The following is a 26,513-nucleotide window of genomic DNA, read 5'->3' on the forward strand; positions in this document are numbered from 1 at the left end:
GGTGGAACAGCTGGGTGACTTACCATCGTGGACATTCAAGATGACTTTCTGGGTCTTGTCTCGGTCTGTGTTGAAGCCCAATCCACAGGCATAGACCCCACTGTCACTTTCAGTCAGCTCTGACATCTCCACTAGAAAATGAGTCTTGTCTGGACTTGGCAACAGAGTGATGCGATCTCTGTATTCCTCCTTGACAAAGTTGTTGGATACCACCGTGGCGCACATCCCAGAGCTAGGCATCTGCCGGCACAGGTACATCCGCACTCCTATTTCTCCAGCAAGTGGGCACTTGATGACAACAGATTCGCCCAAAGGTCCATCCAGATTTACTTGTGGGAAGATCTTCATAGCCCCAGAGACTGCAGAGAGAGGGAGTAGATTTAGAGGAAGCTCTGTCCATGATCAAATTCACAATGTACAGATGGTTGTTGTTTCCAAATCTGTTCTTTCACACACTGTTTCCATCTTAGCAAATTGTACTGTCACCCTTCCAATTCAAAGCCTACCCTCCCAAAGCTGGGGAGGCAGCTCAGCCATGAATGTCTGACCAACAAGTGGGAGGGCCTGCATTCAAATCCCAGTACTAAAAAAGAAAGAAAAATGGAAAAAGAGCCCCTGCACACCAAAGAAACTCTTCAAAAATACTTATGCTCATACAATAGAGTGAAGAATTAATTCTAGGGAGGTGTGCTTGTGTATGGATGTGTTCAATCACAGCGTCAGGTGTGTGTATTATTATTAAGGATTAAGGTGAGGGGCTCGGGAGCCCGCAGCCCGTGACTCTGCCTTGCTTTAGGGCAGAACCCTGTTCTACAACCTACAGAAGGTGTAGCCAGTGTGGGCTACAATGCGGGGTATGCCACAACACTGGGCACCCAATATTTGCCTAGGGCTACATCTAAAAGCCCAAATACCATGTGTTTATAAAAACTATGGTGCTGGGGATGAGCATCTGCCTGGCATGCACAAGGTTCTGAGTTTGATTCCTGGTACAAAACAAACAAATAAAAACTATAAAGTTATAAATCAAACTAATCAACTCCTGGGCAAATATCTTATATTCCCCTATCCTGACAAAGTCATGTAGTCCTCAAATGTCTGTTCTGAAGCGTGGCTACAGAAGGGAAACTGACTCATGCTTGCTTCCCCCAGCCTCTTGCTCGTCTCATTTTTCTTTTCATTCCCTCCTTCTGACCAGACCACAAGCCCTGGTGTATGAATAGGTAGCTGGCATCCCAGCCTGTAGATACAGGCTCCCCATCTCTGACCTGCTTCCCCAGCAAGGATCACAATAGAAGCTTGTACAGCTACCGAAAGAGGGCCAAATCCATCTGTGTGAGGAATTCCAGGTCTGGAAGAAGGATGTGGGTGTGGCACACTGAGACAGCTTGCTCCTCTCCCTGTAGGACTGAGCATGAAGGATGGCCCAGGGCAGGGACCTCTTCAGTGCAGCCAGGATGGTGGTGCTGGGCATGGCAGGCCCAGGTAACCTTTGAGTATCCTTATACCTGTAGAGCTTCTACTTCTGCCCAAGCCCTCTTCCTTCTCAGACTTAAGTTTAGCTAACCATCAAAAGGGCACATGTATCCCACACCTGACATTGCATTAAAATCTATTCCTTTGGTTTTTTAAAGACTTTTCAATCTTCAGTGCAGGAAGCATTTGAATTTCTTCCATATTTAAGACATCACAAAGAAATCAAATTTAACCAGGAAGCCTTTTTAACCTGAAGGGTCATATTTAACAAACTTAATATGATAAGCATGAACAGGTCACCCTGTCAATGGGATTGGTGACAGGTGCTCAGAAAAGGTGGCTCAGGAAAATGAGTGGAAGGACGTGGAATTTGAGACACACTTGAGGAACACATAAAGGGTGGAGCTGAATGGAAGGATGTTTCCAGCAGAAAGAATAGCTTGAGCAAGGGCAGAGTGGTAGGGGTGTGAAGCATATGTTCAAAGAGGAGCCGTGTCTGCCAGGAGAAAGTTCAGGGAGTGTGGTAAGCTCAGAGCAAAGAGGAGTGTGCCTTTAACTCCTTAGGCAGTGGGAACCACTGTGGTTTGAGAAGGAGCATTCTTATGAGTAGAGTCAGGCTGTAGGAAGGTTGTTTGGAACTCAAACAGACTGAGTTGGATCAAGTGGGAGTGAGTTGAGAAATGGTTGTATGTTCTTTTCCTTGCCTTTCCCTCTGTTACCACCCCCATAAAGTGAGACCCCTATTGTTTCTCATTATGGTAAACATGTATCTAGTAGCTACATGGGTTGGTCATTGGTTGGACCAAAATCTGGGAGGAGGTAAAGAGAAGAGGTGGTGAAAAACCATGCTGGAACTTTGTGGCAGATGTTCAAGATCCTTTTGACAGCTGGAATAGCTGGTTTGGAATAAGGAGTTTGAGATAAGGCATTAGCCATACTCCTTTTCAGATCTTGTTGTGATATTGAAGTCAGGGTGCACAGGAGATAGTGGTGAATTGAGATATGGGGCTCAGGAGATAGATTGAAGTGTAGAATGAATTTGGAAATCTTTGATTGGAGTTGAAAGGTAGAAATTCAAGAGCAACAAACAGCTAAAGAAAGAAAAGGTAGAAGTTATAAGAAAGAACAGCTTCAAGACCTCATATTAATAGATGAGTATGCCTAGGAGAGGTGACACGTTTGACCTTTATGGTTAACACAGAGCAGAAGTATGTGGAGTGGAAAGAAGAGCACAAGCAGAGAGAGAGAGGGGTCCTCCAACGCCTCCTGTGATCTCCATCCTTGTCATGCCCTAGATACCAGCTTGCAACTAAAACTTTCCAGAAACATCAGAGCTGGAGATGCCTGGCAATGGCTACCCCTGGCCAACTCAAGCCTCACAAGAAGTCTGAAGTGTTTTCCTAGGGGCACTTACCTGGAAGGAAGTAGAGTGAGAAAAGCCAGAGGTTCATATTTCTGTCCAAAGCGAGATCCCGTCCAGAAGCCCCTGGTGGGGGGTCAGAGACCCCAGTGCTCACCCAGGAGCCCTTCAAATCAGGACTGTGACAGAGATTCTGGCCCTCTTGAGGGACAAAAGTTTCAAAAATGAGGAAATGATAACTTGTCTTGTTTGTTAGCTAGTCATAATCTAAAAAAGAAAACATCAGCAAACCACAGGGGAAATCAGTTGAAAAAACATATTGTGTTTCACAAGAATGGATCAGCAAGGCTCAAAGGACCCCTAAGCAACCACCACGCCTGATCTTTCCTTCCTGGGCACTTGTTCTCTAGGGACCTCTGGTGACTCATGCATAGCAGTGGACTCCTCAGCCGGCGTCACTTTATGCGTGTCTTCAGAGCAAAAGAACCTGTTACCTATTCATGACATTCGATGAAGGTGATGTGGACAAAGCTTAAACCTTAAGTCAGAAGATGCAGGTTGCAGTTTGCATCAGTCACCATTAATCATTTGACACATCCTTCTGAGTGCCTCCTGTATGAAGGTGCCACTTGCTAACCTTTGAGTTGTGGCCGGCCTGGCAATGAACAATGTGGGTTATGACTGCAATGTTAGTTTTAACTTGTGACCCAAGTCTTGAGTTATGACCCCAATGCTGATTGCTTGTATCCCAGATGGTCTCAGACACAGATTTGAACCTTAAAGAATTCCAGAAGGAACGGTACAATATCCTTTCCTGTATAGGGTTAACTGAGAAATTCTGGGCCAGTGTCTCTCTAAGGACTTTGAGATCTGCCTGTGTATAGAAGAGAGATTTTGAAGGCTATGTAGAGGAGCCTGCGCCTTCACTGGACAACTTGAGTTCTACCAGCCCTAGGCAATGAAGTAGTCAAGGGTCTACTCCTCTTAGATATAAAATGAAGGCAGGACAAGGTGACTGCTGGCCTTCCCTCCTGTATAGCATCATTCCCAAGTCTTTCTGACAGCTCAGCCAGTGCCTCCAGCACTCCTCACCACTCAGGTCCAGTGGCCACAAGGCCAGTGCCAGGAGTAGAGTGGGACCAGTCATACTGCAACTCTGCTTGACCTCCCAGTAGCCTGGCCGAACTATCCTTTAGGACCTCGAGAGCCCAAAGAGCAAAGCCTGCTGATGGAGGAAAAGAGATGCCAAGGCTCTGAGGCATCACAGATAGACCTTGGATTCAGGTTACAAAGCTCAAGTCCTTGTTGGCATTTTCTAACTTCATGCAAGCTTGCTTGGGCCATCATCTTCCCATTGATAAAACAGGGACAGTCCCCAGGCTGACTGTCTTACCCATCTTTTATGACATCCAGCAGAATCAGTGACATGAAAGTGCTTTATGAGCCCCATAAACTGACATGTGCAGGGCTCTTCTTTGGCAGAGGATTCCCAGGGCTTCCTCCCTGGCTGTTTCATTTTGGACGTTGGTTCTCAGGGCCTCACACACTGCTCCAGGGACCAGGGAGCAGTGGCTGCCAGAGCTCCCAGGCTCCTCCTGGGTTCTGTTCACCCCACTTCCCTCTTGCCTCCGCATTCCAGATTTGTCACATGCTCTCCAAAACACAGAACAGCTTCCGCAGCTGAGGTCAAGTGTGCGGCTCAGAGCAGGTGCAGAGGAAACACATGCGGGGGTGGCTGCTGCTCCGCCTTCCCCATCTGGGTCTGTGCAGCTCAAAGCAGCTGTCCGCGTGATGTCTTCCAGCCAGCAAATGAGCAGTTCGGCCTCCGATTAGAGTGACGGTGGAAGCAGCAGCTGGCATCCGAGCCCTCCCTTCCTACTGAGCCGCTCCCTTGCCCTGTAGCTGTCCCACAGCTGGGCTGTGCCATCCAGCTGCGGGAGGGTGGGGCTGTCCTGCAGACCCAGGCAGATAGAGAAAGAATATGAATGGGCAGGGTTGCTGTGCATAACTGCAAGTGTAGGTGTGAGGGTGTGAGGTACAGGGCGGGGCGACTTGTGAGTGTGCGGCAAGTGTCATGTGATCTCTGAACCTGGAGTGTGTAGTACACACTGTGTGGCCATGAGTAAATGGATCTGCAATGTTTATGTTGTGGTGTATGTGTAAGGTGTGGCGTGGGATGCATACAGTACACCATACATGTGTGTGGTGTGGTGTGATGCATGAGTGGGTGAATGTCTATGCTGATCAGGCTGGGGTGGGCAGCATGGTGGCTAGGGCCTGCCAGGCAGCGCTGCGTATGTGCTGATGAGAGAAGACAGGAGAGCGTTCGTGTGTGCTGCCCACGTATCACTTAGGGCCAAGATCAAGAATAAGGCGTCTGAGTGCTGTCAGGTGAGAGGTGACACAAGCAATTGGAGCTCCCAGACCTGGGCTGGCCCAGCCTGCTTGCAGCATCCCAGGGTCTTGTGTTGGGGCTCAAGGGAAGACTGGCCCCTGGGTAACCTATGCAGTTGCTCCCTTGTCTTTCTTTTTTTTGTGTAAACTTGACCTTCTTGGTACTTGCAGGCTACTGTGTTGTCCTGCTGCTCTTCCTCCAGGAGCAGGCCAGGCTGTAGCACATGAGGGACAGGGGACTCAATGGCTCATACTTTGTAGGGGCTGCAAGGGAGGAGCCTGATTTAAGAAAAACTTTCAGGGCCCAAAGACAGGCCGGTGGAAGGAGTAAATCATACCACTGCCCTCGGAGGTATTCAGATCCCGTAGGTGAATCCGTATATCCTCCATGAGTTCTTCTTCACTTAGGCTTTGCTGTCCTCCCCCATCACAGCATTTCTTCTGAGGTGGCTGGGGAGGTAGCATGAGGCCAGCCTTGCAAGAGCTTGGCATGCGGTCTGGAGGTAGGACGAGTGGATGGAGATTTGCCTTGCATGGCTGAGGTGGCTGTTATGGGTTCTGCTGGTGGTTGCCTTATTCTCCCCCCCGACTCCCAGCCAGGCTCCACAGAGTCATCTCCACGCCTGTCTGAATGGAGACCCTCCTCATGTCTCAGTGCTACTCTCTACAGTGATCAATCATACCAATCCTTCTGCCCGGTGAACTCTCCAGGGAGCCCCTCCCCGCCAAAGGGAATTTAATGTGATTTATCTGGGAAATCCTGAATTTTAGGATGTTCTCATCTCTCTCTTCAGGACAAAGATTTTGGGCTCTAGTGAGAGTGTATTGGCCGCACGTTTGTCTTCTTTCTTTTCTGTGTTGCTGGGGGTGGAATCCAGGGCCTTGTGTGTGCTAAGAAATTGCTCTCTGCTGAGCTCCTCTCCCAGCCCAGGAATGCCCTTTGCTTTCCAAGGCTTAGGTGAGAAGCTCGAAAGCTCCTTGGCTTGCATGGTTGGTGATTTCCCCATTCCTGCCTGAGCTTCCTGGCCACCTGGGAAACACTGGGCTTAGTCTCCCCCCCACCATTGGTCTTAGTCTTGCATCTTCTCTGTCATGTATGTGCCCACTGCCCACTTAGATATGTTTTTTTGAGATAGTCCCTATTTTTATTATACACACTTCCTAGAGGAATTAATTCTTTTGGGGAGAATAAGAAGTAGGAACTCTGCTTCTCTGGCTTGGGAACCAGCTCTACAGACCATACGGTGGGCAATTTTTCTCTATGTCTTCTAAAGTTCTTAGGAGAGTTTCTTTGTTCTGAGGTATGGAAAGTTCAGGGAAAATATTTTTAGCTTCACAAAACCAAATTAATTGCAGTAACAAATTTCTTTTAGCAACGCAAAAGTCACATCATTACCTAACAGACTTTTAAAAAGAGAAAAAAGGGCCAGTGAGAGAGCTAAGCAGACTAAGCGCCTGCTTAGGCAAGCGCAGGAACCAGGGTTCGATCCCCAGCACCACAGGCCACACAGGACCCCTCCACCCCACCTTAAGGGTTGAGCTGGCAACAGAGACCAGGTATGGTGGCTCATGCTTGTAATCTCAGTGCTGGAGAGGCTGAAAACAGAAGGATCACTACGAGTCTGAGCTGCATAGTGAAACCCTGTACCAAAAACATTTTTTTAAAAACCCACAATAAAAAGAGAAAAATAAAAAAGATACTCTAAGAACTTGGAAAGGATTTCCACATTGTCAGACATTTAAGTAGTACCTGAATGGCTGTGGTCATTGGAACTGATGTATTAGCAGTCACCAGTCAATTGTTACTCTCGTGTGTGGGGATAAATGATGCCTTCCCGAGATGCAAGTCCTCCGTTATGGGTTTCCTCCCAGGCTGCACAGAAAGCAGATGGGCTTTGGCAGAACACTGGTTGACTTGCTATCTGCTACTGCCAATCTCTGGTTAGAAATGAAGTAAGATTGCTTGTGGGTTTAGTGACTTCTCTCAGCCTTTGATTCCAGTGTTCGGGGTAGGATACACAAGCTTGCTGTTGGCTCATGGGTTCTTGGCCCACTAGTGCAGAAGCTGCACATTCCTGGGGGTAACAGGTCCTGGCATCCATTATAATTTTAGTTCTCCTAAAATGGTTTGCTATTATTCTAGGAAAAGCTGAATCTACATCACCACCCTAGAGAAGAAAGAATTAACATTCCTGATGGCTGTCACTCCTGCCTGGAGAAGGTCCCAAGGCCTTCGGCCAGACCAGGGCCTGGGAATAGGGGCAGTGCACTGCAGCTGGTGGAAATGGACTAATGTATTAGTGCCTTCAAAGGATATGTCTTACATCCAAGGTCCAGGGAGAAGGCAAGGTTCATGAGGGCCCACACAGGACTGAGGACTTCTCTGTACAGAACTCTCTACCACTGAGGCCATGGGGAAGACCCTAAGTGTCAGAGAGGGGAACAAGCTGCTAATGGATAACTTGGACCTTCCATATGGGACACCTCATAGTTTAGCGCCAGTACCTGGGGTGATCTTAATAGACCAAGATGTCTTTATGTAATCACCACACCCCCCAAAAAGCCCTGGGTCAACTACTGTACACCATAAGTTGTTATTTAACTAGCTTGCATGGTTTTGATCAGAAGCATATAGATCCTGTTCAAGATTCAAAGTTAAATATCCCATGGATGCTTCACCTAGATTTTTCTTCCAGCACCTACAAGATTCTACTTGCTTTTAGTTTATTCCACTAAAATCTTATTTTCTATAATATAGAACTTTAGGGTCTTACCTATAGGAGTAGGCATGGAACAATTCTCTCACTGAGAGCAGATTTAGCTACTTTCTAAGCCCCTTCCGCTCAGCCTTGGCAGTGGGGGAGACTGTTGGGTTAGATGCATGTCACGGGGTATCTTAAAGTGGGACCAAGGCGAAATGCGCTGAGAGGGCTGTCTGGGAAACCGCAGGTGAGGGAGACAATGCAGTGTGAGGCTTGCTGGTAGCAATCATGGCCTTTAATGATTCGTAATGTTTCTGATTTGTTAGCAAGTGCCAGCTCACTGGTGCTGGGGGAAGCACTGAGTCGAGAGGGAAAAAGACTTGGATCTTCGGTGTTTGGAAGGTCAGCTGTTCCCAGGCGTGGCTAAGCACCTCTTCCTCCTCTCCACTTAGAAGGAGCAAGTCCAGTTGCATTTGACCTTTCCTTCATCCCAGATCCATGTGAGTGATGGGATGGGAGAAGATTGTCTTTCCTGGGTTGGGGCCTGGGGAAGGTCTGTCTCCAGGTATGTTTTTTCCCTTCATCTTTATTCTAAAACTGCCTCCAACAGGGATCAGGGGCCTCAAAGATCAGCGTTCAGGATGATAGGAGATGCCACATCTGGTTTGAGAGTGGTTTGTGTTACTGAGTACCCCAAGGATCCCTCTCAGGACCTCCCTGTTATTATCTATGTAGTGCCAAGGATGTGTATTTGTGGAGGCTGTGTGTATGCCCCCAGCCCTTGGCACTTGATGATGTCACTCAGCAAGGGCAGAGGTGAGATGTCAGGTGTTAGTGAGCAGACAGACAGGGAGAGGAGCACAGGCCTTGTACAGGGCATTTATAGCCTTTTAGACCGAGCTGAGTTTTGAGGAACACCTATCCCAGTGTGTAGCAGGGCACCTGGATTCTCCTAAGATTCACACATGTCTTTGGAATGAAGGAAAGAAGAGAGAAAGGGAGGCCGAGATGGAGTGGATGGAAAAATCTCCTTGACTTCTCCCCCTCGGGTACAGAGAGGCTCCAAGTGGCTCTTTCCTGAGATGGGCCCCAAGCTGGTCCCTGCTTTCACAGTAGCCCATCCAAAACCTGAATCCTTGCCCAGTTCTGTAGCTTCTCTCAAGTGGAAGAAGCTGCAGGTCGAAGCTCCTCACACCCTTCACCCTAGCAGAAGCAATTAGGACAGGCTTTAATGTCCCCATGGGGTAGTGAAGGTGAAGCAGTGCCCCTCTGAGGACAAGGAGAAAAGCCCAGGTGGGGGTGAGGGCAGGCAGTGGAGGCCTCTGAAGCTGGGGTCCAAAGATCAACATGATTCTGAAGGTGATTGTCGTGGGTGCGACGGGTGGCTGGCTCTGCTTAGGCGTCCTTGGGCCCATCCTGGGCCTGGGTAGCAATGTTGTTGGACTGGAGTACGAAGGCCGAGTAGGCCATATCAGCTTCCTCCTTGGATGACTGAGGGGCAAGAACAGAGACATCAGTGAGTGAGGGTTGGGAGGGAGGGGACAGCTCCATAGCCTGGATCTGCCCTCTTGACCTGAGCAAGGTCAGCCTGTGTGACCGCTGTCCTCACTCCAGCTCTTGTGCTCATCAGGAGGACTAATCATGAGAAATGGAAAGTTGCAGCCTCTAAAAATACCTCTTTCTGTCTCACTACCTCCTTCTGACACATGGGGCAGAACCACCTCCGTTGCCTGGGGCTGCCCCCGGAAGTGGTCTGCACAGTCCACATGCAAGGTGGCCTGGACTGGCACCAGCCAGAGGTCTGTGGTTTTCTTTCTCCACCAGCTTAGAGAGGTCACTTTCTAGCACCCCTAGCCTGGCAGGAGAGCCTGACTCCAGGACTAATTCTATCTCCTATTTGGGCTAAATGGGGCCCCTGCTGCTGTAAGGAAGGCAGACATGGCCAAGAGCCTCTGTGCCTCTGGGTGAGAGGTAAGGTGGTGTCTTTGCAAGGGGCCCTCATGAGGCATGAGGGGAGGGGGCCAGGGAACCCAAAAGCAGATGCTGCCTCTGTGGACTCAGGCACCACCACTTGGTTAGCGTGGACAGGTGTTTCCAGTGACTATCAAGTGGCCCACAATGAGTAAGTCTTCTCCAGCCAAGCACTCAAGGGAGGATGGGTAACCAACTCCTGAGAAGTCCCTGGTGCCACAGACCTGGAAGAGCACCCATCTGGTCCCCAGTGTTGATGCATGATCTCCCTCCCTATGACATCTCTCTCAGCTTCTGGTTTTCCTCCCTCCTCCATCAACCTCATCCACATCAACATTCCCCAACCAGGATGGCGCACCTTCCTTCTGAAAGACCTCCTATATTCTGTTTCCACCATTCTCCTTGCTCTGGGGTCAGCCCCCACACAGAGGTAATTTTGTCCCAATGTCTGACTAAAGGCCCTCATGCTGCAATTGTGCCATACAGTCAGGCCACCCTCCCTCCTCCTGCTTACCCTTTTTGCCTTCTTGGGCTCCTCGTTGTCCTTGGTGCTCTCAGTGTTGTCCATGACCTCTGCATGGAGAGAGTGGTTAGTTCTCCTCCAACCTGTGCTCACACTAGGTACGGGGTTACAACCAGTCCTCACTGCCCAGGCATCAAACATACCAACTTTTCCTTCAAGCACTGTCTCCTGAGTGACTGGAGAGGCTCCCATGTTGTCGTGACCACCTACATCTCTGGAGTTCTCAAAGTCTGACATGCTAATGTCTGTCCTGTAGCTTCTAATGGATAAGCGGTCTGTGAAAAGAGAAGAACTGGTGTAGGAAACGATCTGGACAGAGGAGACCGGGGGACCCACCCTCTGAGCAGTTCCTCTGCAGCCTATGCGATGGTGTAGGGCTTGGAGTCCTCTCATGGCCACCTCGGACTCTGCCTGAGGCTGAATGGAAAAGCACTCAGTCCTTCTCATGAGCAATCAAGACTTGATCCCTGACCTTTGTCACCAGGTGACTCTCAATGCTCAGCGCCCAATTTCACCTCAGGTCTACTCTGTGGGATGATTATTATCATCCTTCCTGGAACTTCGAGAATGGAGGGATGAAATGGGGACATGTCAAAGGCACACACTGTATTAGTGAGCAAGGAGCTCGAAGCCCAGGTCTCCCTGGTACCCTGGTCTCCTACCAACTGGCATCTGAACTAAGTCCCCAAGCAATGGGAGACGGCCTGCGAGGGGCAGTATCTGGGCAGCAGCACTTAGTTAATATGGGAGAGTATGGGGTGCCTCTCCCAACCCCTACTCCCCAACCTCTGCTTCTTCAGAATCCTCTGTGTGAGCCTGTGGAGAGGAGGAGACAGTGGTGGCTCTTCTCTGGGCATCTGTGTTGGGGTTCAGGGCTCAGGGCTGGAGGTGGAATGGGGAGCACTTGGGACTCACCCACATTCTTCCGGTGCCGGGCTCTGGCCACCCACACAGCCACAGTCCCCAGCGCCAGCACCAGGCCCAGGGGCACCAGAGTGGAGAGCAGAACTTTGGAACTCCCACTGTGTCCTTCAGAGCTGAAAGAAGGATTTTGAGTTCGTCACAGAGAAAGGGACCTGAGGGCTCCAGGTTGAACTGGAAAATTGGCTCCAGCTAGTGGTCCTCCCTGGTTTAGTTCCTTACCTTCCTGACAGAGCTCTCCACTCTGTTCTAAGAACTCTTTCCAGGCCCAGCAAGACAACAACAGGGCTGTCACTGCACCCCAGTCCTGGGAGATGGAGCTGAAGTACAAACCCTGTCCCAGCCTTGGGAGAAGGACTGAGGGTATTAGGGACCTGCTGTGCACAAGCAGAGGTAGTGATGGCTTCCCCGACTTAAGATGGGAGCAGGCTCTGCTCTTCAGATCTAGTGGTCCAGAATCAACTCCTTGGCCTTCTCTGTGTGCAGCGCCCTGGATCTCTCCTCACCTGCTGGCATCTACAGATGCTCTGCCCCCACTGGCTTGGTTTCCTGAATTTTCCACCACTCTTTCCTCTACGAATAGCCTGGGGTTCTGGTTCTGCACAGCTTTGTTCTCCACCTGGGGCTTTACCACCTCCTCCTCAGGAGCACTGTTTGCAGCTGTTGGGTTGATGGCACCAGCCCCTGGAGCAGAGCAGAGCAAGGGCTGAGTTAGGGTTTGGTCTCCTTGATCTTACTTTTAGAAGTTAGGAGATCTGAGCAGTGAGACTTCGTCAGGCATCCCAGGCTGGGTTAGAGGTCAAGGAGGTTGGGGTGGCTCCGTGAGGACACTAGAGACAGAGGAGCCATGACTTTCTCTAGCTCGTCACAGTTGATCTCCAACCCAGCGGTACTGAGTTTGTTTCCACATTCACTGCTGGGTGCCATAGACCGGCTGTGAAGAGGGCCCAACACTTAGAGGCAGAGATGGAATCTCTACTCCAGCCAGTGGTCTAGAGGCCTGAGGAGGCCACTGCCACCACCTGGTGGTAGCTTGGCAACAACCCCTCAGTGAACTAGACTGGATGGCCCTGGACACCATTTGGACTTCTGAGGGGGCTAAAAACATCCTAGGAGATTTCACGTGGCCTTTAGAAAAGTGACTGTAAGTGAAAATTAAAGTTGCCTTAATTTGTTTTCTTTTCCGTGCCGCTAGGGCTCCACACATGCTGAGCACATGTTTTAGTCCTGAGCTACGTCTCCAGCTCTGTGCCTTCATTTTTTTGCATCAGACCTTGTGAACAAGGTATCTGGTCCTCTTTTGAGAACAGATTTGGGTAGCAGGAGGAAAGGTGACTATGTTGCACAGAATAGTGACTCTGAAATTTCTACACATAAAAGCAGAGTTCCAGATATGGAAGGGATTTCCATCTGGTTTGAAGGGTGGTGACGGGACTTGTCTTAATGGTGTGGTTCATTAGCAGATGCACCAGCTCTATCTCACTTATATGTGTGAAGGACACCTTCACTGCCCCTCCACCCCCACTTCTTACAGTCAAATGTAGGGACCACCTCTGATTGAAAAGTCGTTAAGCAAGAGCTTTTGAAGGGTGCTGAGGGATGTGAGATTTAAAGACTCACCCTTTGCCTTCTCTTCAACTGCCACATAGACAGCTGCAGTCTCTCCAAAGGTCTGGCCCTGCTTCACACCACACCAGTACCAGCCCTCATCCTCCACAGTGACAGACTGCAGGGTCATGGAGACAAGCCGGCTGTTCTGGTCACAGCTCACAAAAGCCTGGCTGGGGCCTTCATCTTGGCTGGGCAGGGCCTGGCAGCCCTGGTTGCTCCACTTACACCAGTATTTCTCGTAAGAATAGAATTTGCATGGGAAGTGGCAGTATAGCTTGAGGGTCTGCCCCAGCACAGCATTTGTGTTCTTCGATACCTTAAGGCTCGGTTCTCCTGCAACAGGAAGGGAGAAGAAACAGGTCACAAGGCAGAACATGGAGATGCTGCAGGAATTGACTGGGTGGTAACCTCTGTGTGTATTTCCTCTTCAGATAGCCTTGTAAATAAATGCACTATGCTGACACACACGTAACACAATGACGTGCTAATGTGCTAATTATTGTCAGAGCCCACCATGATCAGCCTATCAGAGGACACAGTCCTGGCCAGTTGACCGTAGTGTGCTTTCCTTACACTTCCTTTTCATTTAGTTCCAACCTCAGAGCCATCTCCAGTATTTTACTTCAGGTGACCCCTGCCCACAGCAAGGGAGGTGACTGTCCTGCAATTAGGAGATGCTACACAAGGAAGCTCATAGGTTGCTTGTCACCAGTGTGAAAGCGTGACCGCTGGACAGGGTAGGCTTTTTCTTCAGGACTGTCTGGATCTGTACATCAACATGGATGTAGGTGAGGTAGGAGTGGTCAGGGCAAAACTCCTGCTACAGGAGTGGCCTTGGGGCTTTCACCCATCCCTCTTGCCCAGTTCCGCTCTTACCATCAGCAACCTTGATCTCCACTGTGGTCCTCCAGTGAGTATCGCCGCTGGTGAGACACCAGTAGAAGCCAGCATCCTGGGTGGTGAGCTGGTTGAGTATGACGGTGTAGAAGCCATTGCCTGGCTCCTCAAAGAGAGCCAGCCGGCCCTCGTACTCCTCCTGAACCTTCCCCTGGCTCTCTACCAGCAGCGGGCAGCGGCCATTTCGCTCTCCATCCCAGCGACACCAGTACTTGAGGCTCTTGCTGTCCTTGGGGTCGTAGGGGCAGAGCACAGTCACAGAGCCTCCTGTCACCCCCTTCACAACCGTGGGCACATGGGGCATTATGGTCTCTGGAAGATAGAGATGGCATGAGAAGGATGCAAGGCAACGAGAGCCTCGCACAGCCCGAGCAGTTTCCCTCCATGGTCTTAGCCATAGTGGCAGGAGAACAGCTCACCCTGCTCCAAATGGAAGACTTTCCCTGAGTCACACAGCCGGAGCCACCAAGAGCAGACTCCAGCACCCTCTGCCACCAGTACATGTGCACCTCATTCCTTTTCTCTTCTTTGCTCTTAGCAGAGAAGGGATCCAATGAAGGGAGAGAGTATCAGCCCTTTCCTTTGGCTTCTTCAAAAACACATTTTTGTGTGTGTGCATCTGTGTGTGCGTGTGTGTGCGTGCACACACGTGTGCACATGTACACGTGTATGCCTTAGCTTATCCTACAAAAATGTCCTAATGGATCAATTATACATTAATAAAATACGTTTAGAGTGGGCATGATTTAACACATACACAGCACAGACAATTTTAATGATCAAAGACCTTGAGAAGCATCTCAAAGAGGACTGCCCTTCTCCAAGCCGCTAATGCTGTGGTCTAGAGAGAACTCTGTGTGGCTGAAGATGGGAAAGGATGTGGTGAAGATCTGAAGCCAGATATGGAAAAAGTGCCCTGGGAGCACAGACCTCTGAAGCAAAGTTACAGGCACGGATAGATGCTTTGAACTACAAGCACTGGTTTCCTGCTTCTCATGAGGATATTGCTGCAGAGTGCACCAGGGTGAGAAGGTGCAGATTTTCAATTATTTTACTGTGTTGTAGCTTCTCCAAAGTGTAGCTGAGTGGGCTAGATCTTGCTAGATAACAAACAAACTGAAGTGATGTGGGAATGGATATTTGAGGCTGGGCCTCACCTTTCCAGGAAGTTCTGAGACCAATCTGAGTGTCCAAGTGAAGAAGCATCCACCTCTTTCAGGGCTCAGTGATTCGGGATCAGGGGAGGGGAGGGGACAGGGATTACCAAGGCACAGAATCCTCAACAGTCTATAAGTCTTGCTTTAGGGGCTCAGCTCTGCTTGTTCATATCAATCAAGGCCATCAAAAGCCCATAACAGAGAAGAGCAGTCAGGACCTCACCCAAGGCAGAGACTGCACTGCTGCCCATGTAGCAGTCAGTTGAGGGTTCCTTGGAAGGCCTGCTGTTGACTGGTGGATGAGTGTGAGTGCAGGGAGACACAGAGAGCAGAGCCCCCCACCAGCAGACCGCCTACCCCTTCTCTCTGCCTGCAGGGGCTCACCCTGGTTGACGAAGAGCTGCCAAGCCTGGAGGGGCCAGCCTTCCTGGGGCTCTCCATCTGAGTGGGCTCCGCACAGGTATTCTCCCGCATCCCCAGTCTGCAGGCCTGTGATCAGCACACTGAAGTGGCCGTCTGCTGTAACCGTGTCACTGAGCAGGATCCTGCCCTCAAAGGCCGGATCCCTCCTCCCCAAGGTGTTGACGATCACATCGCAGCCTTTATTCTTGTTCACCCGGCATAGAAATTTTGGCAAATTCACCACCCCAGGGTTCAAGGCACAGTCAAAGGTCACTGAACCCCTCAGTTGTCCATAAACCAGCTCGGGCTCAGGCTTTAGCACCTGGAGATCAACATTCTTTTTGTCACTGCTAGGATCCTCCCCGGCTTGGCAGATGTACATCCCTGCATCACCAGTTCTCAGCTGGTTGATGACGACGTTGAATGCGGATTGGTCGGTGCCCTGAATAGCTAGGCTGACTCTGCCTTGAAAGCTGGGGCCCACCTCCCGATTGGAGTTGATGACTAGCTCGCAGGACTGATCTGTCTTCTTGCACAAGATCTTCTTTTTATCAGCGTTCTCACTCCTGAATGGACATCTGATGGTCACTGTCTTGCCCATGTCCACAGTGTAGACGTCAGTGTTTGGGAGCAGAGAATCTGCAGGATGAGAGGGTGGGGGATGGTGATTGCCCTGCCTTCTAGAGAAATTAAGCTTTTTGTTGCTCCCACTGAAGGGCCTAGGGGGGCTGCCACCTGGCATGCCTGAGTGCCAAGGGGGACACCGTGGGAGATATCTGTTGATGATGGGAAAATGGCACCCCAAAGTGAAGGTGTTGGAAGGCCTTAGAAGTAGCCTCAGAAACAGAGCTTCTCTCTGACTTCTACCCTCCTTTCTTACTCCTTATTTTCCCCAAAGCCAGAGAAGCTGGAATTCCTTTTCTCCAAGGCCAGCCATAGGAGCTAGGACTCCAAAGGTACTCATACCTCAAAGCTATCCATAAAATCTAAGAACATTATCCTACCCTGCCCCTATCTCTGCTTATAAGAGTTGGCCTAAGAGGCTACTCTGACGTGTCCTCAGACCCTCAATCCCAAGGCATCCTGCCGCATACCTGGGAGGATGGAATGCTACCACCAAGGGGCCAAGAGGAATCTGGACAGCCAGCCCTGACAGTCTCCTGCCGGCTCACTGCTAATGGCCCAGGCCATTTTGTCTTATCACGTTCTCCATGGCCTTTCTTGCTTGCTGGAATCTAAGCGTGAAATTAGATGGCTTCTCTGTGTCTTTGGAACTTCGCTCTGAGGCTCTGGTACCTGTGAATCATTCTCTCTAGAAACTGCCTCTTGTTGTACAGGTGATGGTCATGGCCCTTGGGATGGGTGGGACAGAATCACACCTTTCCTCCCCTCTACCTCCTGGGTCCTTTCTCAGGCGACACTAGTCTCTCCCTCCTCTGCACCTTTCTTCCTCATGTCTGCATCACTCACTACATCCTGTCTAGAGTAGTTCATCCTGATTCCCCTCAACTGGAGGGCAGAGATACATTTTCCTCCTGCTGTGGTTGGCATGATGCTGGGGCCTACACTCAAGAGGAGCCTTTCTTCGGTAGAATGTGTTCACTCAGTGCCTAGCTCCTCAGAATTCTGATTACTGATCAGGAAATAAGGTTAGAATTTATGCTGATAGTTGTGATGGACTCATGGATTCTATTTTTATTGTTGTTTAGTTCTTACAGTGCTGGGAATTGAACCCAGGACCTTACACTGAGCTACATCTCAGTTCCTTTCTTTTTTTTTTTTTTTTGCTCCAAATGCCTTCAGGGCATGATTGGCTGACTTGAGTTGTGGGAATCGAACCACAGCAACCTGAGCCTGACTGCTTTGTGGAAGCAACCACTTAAAGAACTGAGCTAAGGGGCAGGCCCCAATTCTTTTTATTTTGAGACATGATCTCACCAAGTTGCTAAGTTGCCCAGGTTGGGATCAAATTTCTGATCCTCCTGCCTCAGCCTCCCAGATTATAGGTGTGTAACCCCATGCCTTGCTTAATGGATCCCATTTTTAAAAAAATACAAAGAACCTCTGGCCATATAAGGCTTGAATCTCAAGGGTATATTTGAAGTGAGAATTTAAGGATCCCTGTAACTCTTTCTGTGGCTTTCCTGTCTTCTTATGTCCAACTTCCAACAAGCACAATGAGGAAAGCTGTCCAGTGACCACCCTACTCTGGGGCCTCTGTAAAGCCCTAAAATGTCACTGACTTAGAATATCTAGAAAGGTGCACTCATCACACCCAAATAAGACTGTTTTATATTTGTATCTTATTATGAAGGTCTTTCCTGACGCCAAGCCAGGACACGGGTCCTGTGAAGAATTCTTCCTCCATAGCCCCTCCATCCCCATTGCACCTAACACAATTCTCTCTGACTCCTCCAGAGGCCTAAGGAGCCCGGATGCTTACCCTGGCTGACCTCCAGGCTTACATCAAAGTTCAGGCCTCGGTTGCTGACGCCCAGGCCGCACTTGTAGTGCCCAGAATCCTCTTGGCTGAGATGGGTGATATTTACCATGAAGGCACCAAGGTCTGGGAAGTTGGTGAGGCTGGATCTGCCCACGTAGTCTTTGGAGACATAGCCTCCTGAGGAAATGAGGGTCGTGCAGCTGCCTTTAGCTCCCTGGCGACACCAGTACTTCCGACTGTGCCGGTTGACAGAGGTGGATGGGTAGTAGCACATGATGGACACTGAGCTCCCTTCCATGGCGCTCACTTCCTCAGGACCAAATATGGGGCTTTTCGTAGAGACCACTGTGGAAAGAACAGGCAGAGGCTTCCTGAGCCCTGGGAGACACAAATCCCGCTGAAGGGAGCCAGGCCACCCACCCTACTCAACAGGCACATGCTCTGTGATTATTTATGAGATACTACAGCTAGACAGTTGCTTTGTCAATAAAAAAGTAAGCAAAGATTGCTTAATCACAAATTAATTCTTTTCTTTTCAGGGAACGCATGAGTGTGGTCCCATACTATACAAATTATGTAGTCAAGTTTCCCACATTTGGGAAAATCACAAGGGTCAGTACATCTGCAGTGTGGTGGTTGAGCCTCACCACCTTCATGATCACAGTATCTCTTCTGTCAGGTAAATATTTCAATTTTTACTGTAATTCATTAATGCAAAACCTTTTAAGGGCAATGAATGACAACTACGATATCTTTTGTGCTTTAAAAATCCCATCACTTGGGCTGGGGAGATAGCTTGGTGGTCTAAGTGCCTGCCTGGTACATGCAAGGACCTGGGTTTGATCCCAGTACCATATGGTGTGCCCCCCAGGCGCACTGTGCTAGCCACCAAACTGGACATGGTGGTGCATGCCTGTAATCCCAGAACTAGGGATGCTGAGACAGGTGGATCACTATGTGTCCAAGCTGTGTAGTGAGACCCTGTACCAAATAAATAAATAAATAAATAAATATTTAAAATCCATCATTTTTTAGAGTGTTATACTTTTGCATTTGCAACATGCTAGTTCCTTGCATTTCTAAAAACACTTACTAGCTGATTTCTTTCTTTCTTCTTCTTCTTCTCATTTTTTAATCTCACTATGCAGCTTGGACCCATAGTGATCCTCCTGTCTCAGCCTCCCTAGCACTGGGATTGTAGGCATGTTCCACCACACCTAGACTCGGTGGCTGGCTCAGTAAGCCCAGGGGCAGGACTGGGTATGGCATGCGGTACCGGGAAATGAACTCAGATCTTTGCATTTGCCAGGCAGGCACGTAGACGGCTGAGCTATGTCCCTAGTCCCTGATTTCTTTTTTCTGGATAAAAATACTAAAAGCCAGGAAGAAGAACCATTTTTTCCAAATCCATTAGTCACTAATAAAGATGCTTGGTTTGAGATCAACTTCTTTTTTGATCCCTAGAAAAGACCTGAACCCTGGTCTTGACATTAGAAATTGCCATTCCTGCCCCACCCGCTTCTGCATTGCCTTCACATCACTCCCTTTTGAAGGAGTATAATTTTGAGAAGGATCCTTAGAGACGAATCTGATTTCAGTGTCCCCAGGGAACTGGGACCTGGAGGGTATGGGGGGCAGTGGGTAGAGCCCCAGCAAGTTGGGACCTGGTGACATACCTGGGAAGGCAGCCAGCAGGAAGACAAGCAGGGAAAGCATCGTTGCTGGTGGCGCAGCAGGGGCCTGCGCTGGCCAGGTCGACCTCTTGGGAGAGATGCTGAAAGACAATCACCGCGGGAGATGAAGGCCCTGCGTCTTCTAAGACTGGCTGCGCTAAGAGTTTCTGTAGCACCTACTTGACTTCCCTGTCTCCAGCAACTGACACACGTCCCACAGAATGTGTGGATGGATGGCCAGCGGGGCCCTGCCATCCTACAGAGCTTATCGCTTCTCAATACTCATAAGGAGATTTTTGTCTTCTCACCAAAACCACATACTCATTGGAACCGGGACATCAGCAACAAATCTGTGTCTCTGTCCAGAGGACACGGTATTAGGGCACAATCAGACATCAGGGATGGCCTCTTGGGGTGCTTGCTTACAACCAGTAAGCAGCCAGCCTCATCTTTCTGTTTCAGCTACCCTTCTCCCAATATCCCTGAGGCTGAAATATTTTTTAGTGTGTTCAGATGAATAAACTGAGAACTACTGAGTAGACCTGCTAATTATTAAGGTTATAAATATAATGACAAATGTCGTTATCATCACTGATTATTCTCTTTCCATGCCCCAGACACCATGTTACATGATTTAGATGTTATCTCATTGAAAGCTGATATCAACTCTACAAGTTGGGCATTCTTATCAACACTCTACCTTCCAGAAAAAAAGTTAAGTACTTGCTTCAGCATCACCAGCGGCTCAGTGTGTGGTGGTAGGCCGAGAAAAGCTGGGAGTGGGGAAGATTTGAACCCCAGCTTTGTCTGACTCCAGAATCCATGCTTTCAAGCTTTCTGCTGAATTGTACCTCACTGATAGAATGTCTATAATGGGTACTGACTCCTGTGGTTTATAAAACCCCATTTTTGACACTATTTGTTTGAACTTTATAACCTCCCTTAAAATAAGATAGACATGTATAATCACAACCATCTCATGAGTAAGAGTACTGAGCTATTGAGATGCCGAGTGATGCCCAGGATCTCCCAATGACCTGGTTATGGGGTGAAAGTTGAAAACACAGAGGCTTTGGTCTTGGTAACCCTGCCTGGCGAGGCCTGGCAGACAAAGATGGAGACGCGAAGGCAGCTTCTGTGGGCTTTGTCACCACTGTAAGCCCAGCACAGGGCCTGCCTGCAGCTAACTTCTGAACCAAACTGCAGCCTAGGGGAGACAAGGGAGTAGGAAAGGGTCTCTACCTCCCAGTGTCTCTGATAGACTTTCAACTTTGGAATGGATTGGGCAGAGAGTGTTGGAGGAAAAAACAATGCTAATAAACCTTGGGCAGCACAGAGCACCCATAAAGATAAAGAAACTGGGAACAGAAGGCAGCCTGGGGAGTTATCTCCCCCCACTGTCTTGGCCCCAGCTCCTGTGCCCAGAGACTTCCTTTACCAACTTGAGCCAAAGGCAATAGAGTTGTTTATCTTGGTTATTTCTTTTCCATAGGGGAATTTCCCACCCAGGAACCCTTTTATTTCCTGGTTCAGATAAAGATATTCTGTTTCCTCCAGTTCTTTGGAAGAGTTAAGGGTGGGGGTATAGATGTCAGGTGGCAACTTGAGGTTTTCTTAAGTGCAGTTAATTACCCCAAACCTTTCTCCCAGGCCAAAGATAAACTGGCATAGGACCTCAGGCAAAGGCCAGACTCAACCCAAGTTTGGATGTGCTCAGGGCCCTCTGGCTAGAGGCAAAGGGGGCAGGGGGAAGCTCCGAGACAGGAATTTTTCTGATCACCTGGGATAAGATGGCTGCAAAGCTGCTAGGAACCTGCATTTGCCATTTGTGCTGCTCTGAGTACAGTCATAGATGGGAAGGCCAATTGCCATGTGCTCCTTTCAAGAGCCCAAACTGGCAATAACTATACTTGATTCTCATTCTGGTTCTCATCTCTAGTTGAGTAAGATTCTTAATATTCCTGAGACTGGAGAGGGTCTTCCCATGGGCTGGGCGGTGTTGCAGGCTTTCCTCTAAATTGATAAGATGAGTAACTCCCTGGTGTTCTAGAACAGTCCACGAGGGAGACCTGACTCCCAGGTCAGGCTTCTCAGTCTGTGAAGTTTGGATGGCTGGGCACGTCCTGTGGAAGGAGGAGGTGTGTGCTCCCATAAGCCTCTGCTAAGTGTCAGGGCAAGAGCATCAAACATATGCAGCTAGGAGAGAAAACCTGGCAGAAGATGACCCTGGCAAGGAAACAGAGTCCAGTGGCAAGGGAGATGGTGGGCAAGTGAGGCCCCCAAGCTGTCAAGAACAGGAACTCTTTCTTGCCCAGTGGTACAATTTAGAACAATTTGTGATAGCAGCTAAAATGACTGTGCCTTAAAAGTCAGTAGAGACACCTTCATATCAGGCCAACTTTCTCCCAAACTCAGGAGTGTCAAGTCTCAGAGAAGCTCAAGTTACGGGGTGGCAGAAGTTGGATTTAAAGGATTTGCTTATGAAAGGAAAGCACAAAACACTTATTGGACACCTACTATGTGTCCCATGATAATAAGCCTGGGGAAGCCTTGAGTTCTTCTTTTACTTGACCCAAGGTAGGTTCCATTGTCTTCATGTTGCAGATGGAAAACTAAGGACTAGAGTAAGGCTTGACCCCAAGACCCATGAGAGAATTGGAATCTAAGATCACAATCCTGTTTTTATCTTCGAATGGGTAAAGGAGTCTGTTCTATTGGGCTAAACTGATAGGTCATGTTTTAGGACATTTTCTGGACCTAAAATCAGAAGATAGTATTTTAAAGACATTCTTAGTTAACTATGTGGGTACCTGATATATTCATAATATATTTCCCCACAATTGTGGATAGGGCAAAGATGATAGCTTTGCGGGAGAATGGTTTGTCTCCTTATCAAATTAATTTAGTCAACCCCATCCCGTTGCACTGTATGCTATGACCTGGAGTTTAAACTTTTGCCTATCTTGTCTCAGGTGTCTTCTTTCTCAGGTCAGAAGGGTCACCTGGATCTGGGTCCTGGCTGGGTACTTGGAGAGACACTTGTTCTTATAACCTCACAACCCCAGGGGCCACAGAGGGCATAGTAGACTGGGACTCAAGCTGTCAACTTCTCACAGCCCATGCATGGGTGTGAACTTGGAGAGCAAAAGCTCTGGAGTTCAGAGGAGCAAGGACTGGCTGGCCTGGCTGGGAATGAGGACCTTCTCTGTCTTGATGGAACAGCCCCTTGTCCTGCTTCCAGGAGAGGCCTTGCTTGAGTTCACCTTGGATGGTGGCTCTCAGCTCCCCCAGGCAGAGGCATCGGGCACAGACCATACGGAGCCTGGCAAGAGCTGCATGAGGGGGAGCTTTGAGGCTAAAGAGGCATCCTGCTCTACAATGAGGTCCAAGGAGAGTTCTACTACATGGGCAAAATCTGCTAGCTCAACTCGCTCATCCGCAGAATGAGATACGGTCCCCAGCAATTCTTGCTTGAAGGGTGGGTGCCCTTTGGGATGGGAGAATATGGTGGAGGGTAATGGAATAAAGTCCATGGAAGCACTTTCTATAATATCAAGGACTCCAATTCTCTCATGGGTCTTGGGGTCAAGCCTTACTCTAGTCCTTAGTTTTCCGTTTGTACTCTCCTTACTCCTGTAAGGAGATGACAGTTATTCCCACAGGGAGGTGGGGAGCACTCTGTATCTCTACTTTCTTGGGGAAGTGGCACAGAGCACCGATTCCTCTGCTGTGCTATCACTGTGCGATTTGGGGCTATTTACATTCTGAGCGTCAGGTCCCTCATTTGTAGCCTGGTGGTGACTGTGCCACATTCAGGAGTTGTTTTAAGCATAGATTAATAATATATGGTCTTTTGTGTGTATAAAATCAATGCAGTCTTCTTGCTTCTTGCCACAGCGTGAGAGGGGAGAAGACTGCTTGATGAGGGCCTTTCCAAGCCTGAGCATGAGCTCTAAAGGTCAGGCCATGATGGCTGAGAGCAGGGCAGTGAGCACCACGGATGAATCAGAAGCACGGTCAGAAGATGCAGGCAGAGTTCCTCAAGCCATCTGCCTGTGTTAACTGGTTCAGCTTTCACTGCCACACAAGGAGATAGAAAATATGGGTAGCCCTGTTTCACAGAAGACACAGCAGAGGCACAGAGAGCTAAGAAATTTGCCCAAAGTCACGTAACAGCTGAGCAACTGCAATGGGTGCGTAGATCAGAAGGGTGGGCTGTTAGTCCCTATGCAGTACAGAGGAGTGCCTGCCTATTGCAAGTGAGCAGTAGGGATGGGAAGGAGCAGGATGTCCAGGGTTAAAGAAGCGAGTTAGTCCCATCCTTTCCTGTCCATCTTTCCCTGGAATGGTAGAGTCTGGGAAGACTCACCAGTACCTGGAAGTAGGTGCCAAGGGCGAAATTTCTTCCTGGTATATATTAGCACAGTCTGCCATGTTTGTCTCTTGTAACTGGGCACACAGAGGCCAAAGCTTCTTTCTTCTCCGTCACACTGCATCAGTGCTGACTGTCAACTACGGCCCACAGTCACCCAGACCATGGGTGAGACATGAGTCAGGGTCTCCACTGAGCATAAGGCGGGAGTCGTACAGGTTGAATATTCCTTCCCCAAAATACTGGAGTCAGGGTTGTTCTAGAATTGAGATTTTTAAAAGTTTTGGAGTATTTGCATGTATTAGTGGGGTATCTTGGATAGGGAACCCAAGTCTAAGATGAAATTCACCTACATTTTCCATATACCTTCTGCATATAAACTAAGGGTACATAATTTTATCTGACGTTTTCTGAGCACCTATGTTTGGACCAAGGCCCATCATATGAGGTCGGATGTGGGATTTTCCACTTGCGTCAAGTTGGCGCTCAAAAGTTTTGGGTTCAGGGGTGTTTCAGATTTCAGATTAGGGATGCTCAACCTCTAATTTTTAAATTATAGTTTGTGTTCTAGATGATATCAAAATGTCCTCACAACCGTATCAGAATGACTGTTACTCATTGTCATTTGTACTTACTGGTGACTTTAGAGCACTCACACAGACTTGCGGAGTCTTAGTTTCCTTCACTATGAAATCGTTGTTTTTGTTTTTGAGATAGGGCCTCACTGTGCAGTTCAGGGTGCCCATGAACTCACTATATAACCTAAGCTGCCTTGAACTCATGGTGATCTTCCTGCCTTAACCTCCTGAGTGCTATTATAGGTATGTACCACCAAGTCGGATGCTTGAATATGAATCATGATATGAACATAGCCTGTCTCCCAGAGAGATGCCCAGAGAGGAATTCTCTCCTGAAAATTATTCCTGTATTTATTTGGCATCTACCATGTGTAGGTTACGCTGTTTTCTGTAAGTGGGCGCACTGATGCCAAGAGAGGATGGAGCCGCAGCAGTCTAGGGTGCGAGGATCTACTAAATTAAAGCTGATGCGACCATGCTTTTTACAAGCCAAGGCCAGGAGCTCTAGAAGCACCAAAAGACAAGTGACAATGGTAGAGCACATTGCTCTCCTGTCTGCTGAGTCCATTCGTTCTGCCCGTCACCCATCCAGGGGCTAGGAGCAGCATGGATGGAGAGCTCTAGACATGGCTCTGGCAGACCCTCAGCCTTCAGTCAGCCAGCGCTGCCTCTACTCAAACCCTTGGCATCGGCACATCTTCCCTCTTGATGGTAACAAACTCATGATTCTGCCAGTGATGGGAACAGCTGATGGCAAAACTGTCGTATAAAACATGAGCACCTTGAGTGGTCCTGTGAGCTGGGACAGGGGATGGAGTCGACCAGTGGCTGCCCTTGTATGCGCAGTACCACAGCTGGCTTGGGGTAACATCAGGATGGGTAAAGGGAGGGATGGTCACCTCAGAGCCGAGGAGGTCCTCAGATCTGTGGTGGCTGAGCCCCACTTTACCCTGTTTCTCTGGGAGGACATTGTTTTTGCCACAAAGGGCCAAGGCATGATACTATGGTACTGTGTACTTGTGTTTCAGATGGTAAGAATCGGCTGGGGCAGTGCTGGGTGGAAATTAGAAGGGGTTTCAGACAGACTTAGAAACCCAGAAAAAAAGGATAGAATGTGGCCTCCCAGGAAACTGGAGATGGAAAACTTCAAAGACCAGCATGGGCTTATTTTGTCCAACACCTTATATACATTCTCTGCATCCAGGTCTGCACAGTGCTCCATGGGTCCTTGAGTAATTTAACTGCACTGAAAAACAGCAAGTGATTGCTAGCTTGTTCTAGAGCTCACAAAGCTATTTCACACGTTTTCTCAGTTGAACTCACATCAGCCTAGAGCAGTAGGTGTTGGTTATATCCCTATTTTACAGATTTAGAAACTGAGTCACAGAGAGATTAGACAACTTACCTGAGATGACAGTTAACCCACCTCAAAGGAGTAAGGGAATCTGGGGACCAAGCTCCAAGGGAAAAGTCCTGTGCTGACCACAGTCATTCCTTCTCATCCACTGACATTTTGCAGAAAAGGAGGGGGCCTCCACACACACACAGGCCGACCCTTCTCATCCTGCTGGGACATGCGCCTTGACTTCACACCACACACAGCCACCCAGCCTGCCCTGCTGTCCTCCTCACCCCATTCCTGCAAGGCCACGAATGGGAACGTGGGGGTTGCCTGAGCTCCCATCCCAGAGAGCATCCTGCCCTGGGATCCCAGGCAGCCACACTTACTTTGAGCACCTTCCTCTCTCCCGCTGCTCCAGTACCAGGGGCACAGCCCTCCGGCCAGTCCGGAATCCCTGCCTCTCTAGAAGCTGCCAGCAGGGCACTGGATTCTGCTGTCAAAACTGAAACTATGCTCAGGGACTGACCCACACCTGGGCTCTTAAAGGGCCACTCGCCCATAGGGCCAGTAGCCAGCTGCCCACGTGACTCCCATGGATCCCTGGCTTTCCTTTCACTTCAGCTCCACACTCTGGCTCCATTTCCTTGGCCCCTGGGGGAGGTGGTGTGATTTGGGAATCCTTTGTCATTGC

General features: G+C 49.1%; 2 protein-coding genes and 1 pseudogene across 4 annotated transcripts in view; all 3 read right to left on the reverse strand.

The window, feature by feature from the left end:
* The window catches only part of Fcmr (Fc fragment of IgM receptor), a 15,442-nt gene extending 12,398 nt beyond the window's left edge, over positions 1–3,044 (reverse strand). For all 3 annotated transcript variants that reach the window (XM_023701246.1, XM_023701245.1, XM_023701247.1), the window contains exons 1-2: positions 2,891–3,044; positions 24–359 (exon numbers count right to left, since the gene is read on the reverse strand). In XM_023701246.1, coding sequence (XP_023557014.1) covers positions 24–359; positions 2,891–2,927 — 373 coding nt within the window. In that variant the 5' untranslated portion in view covers positions 2,928–3,044. The remainder of the gene's footprint in view (positions 1–23; positions 360–2,890) is intronic.
* Positions 3,045–8,797: 5,753 nt separating this feature from the next.
* Pigr (polymeric immunoglobulin receptor) lies at positions 8,798–26,344 on the reverse strand. Its single transcript, XM_012516904.2, has 11 exons — positions 26,209–26,344; positions 19,534–19,631; positions 17,858–18,202; positions 15,397–16,053; positions 13,835–14,167; positions 12,968–13,291; positions 11,854–12,031; positions 11,342–11,463; positions 10,570–10,701; positions 10,418–10,476; positions 8,798–9,423 (listed from the first exon to the last, which is right to left on the reverse strand). The coding sequence occupies exons 2-11, from the start codon at positions 19,571–19,573 to the stop codon at positions 9,328–9,330; spliced, it is 2,286 nt and encodes a 761-aa protein (XP_012372358.2). The 5' UTR covers positions 19,574–19,631; positions 26,209–26,344; the 3' UTR covers positions 8,798–9,327.
* LOC111812620 lies at positions 18,393–18,544 on the reverse strand (annotated as a pseudogene).
* Positions 26,345–26,513: the final 169 nt, after the last annotated feature.

This window comes from Octodon degus, unplaced genomic scaffold, assembly GCF_000260255.1.
Source record: "Octodon degus isolate 3935 unplaced genomic scaffold, OctDeg1.0 scaffold00131, whole genome shotgun sequence".
Taxonomy (NCBI): Eukaryota; Metazoa; Chordata; class Mammalia; order Rodentia; family Octodontidae; genus Octodon; species Octodon degus.

Excerpts from the sequence above, each read along its gene's own strand:
- Pigr (XM_012516904.2), bottom strand. The coding sequence starts at position 19,573 with ATGCTTTCCCTGCTTGTCTTCCTGCTGGCTGCCTTCCCAG. Across the intron at positions 18,203-19,533 it reads CCTGCTGGCTGCCTTCCCAG|TGGTCTCTACGAAAAGCCCC; the intron begins GTATGTCACCAG and ends TTCTTTCCACAG. Across the intron at positions 12,032-12,967 it reads AGTTGAAGAGAAGGCAAAGG|GGGCTGGTGCCATCAACCCA; the intron begins GTGAGTCTTTAA and ends GCTCTGCTCCAG.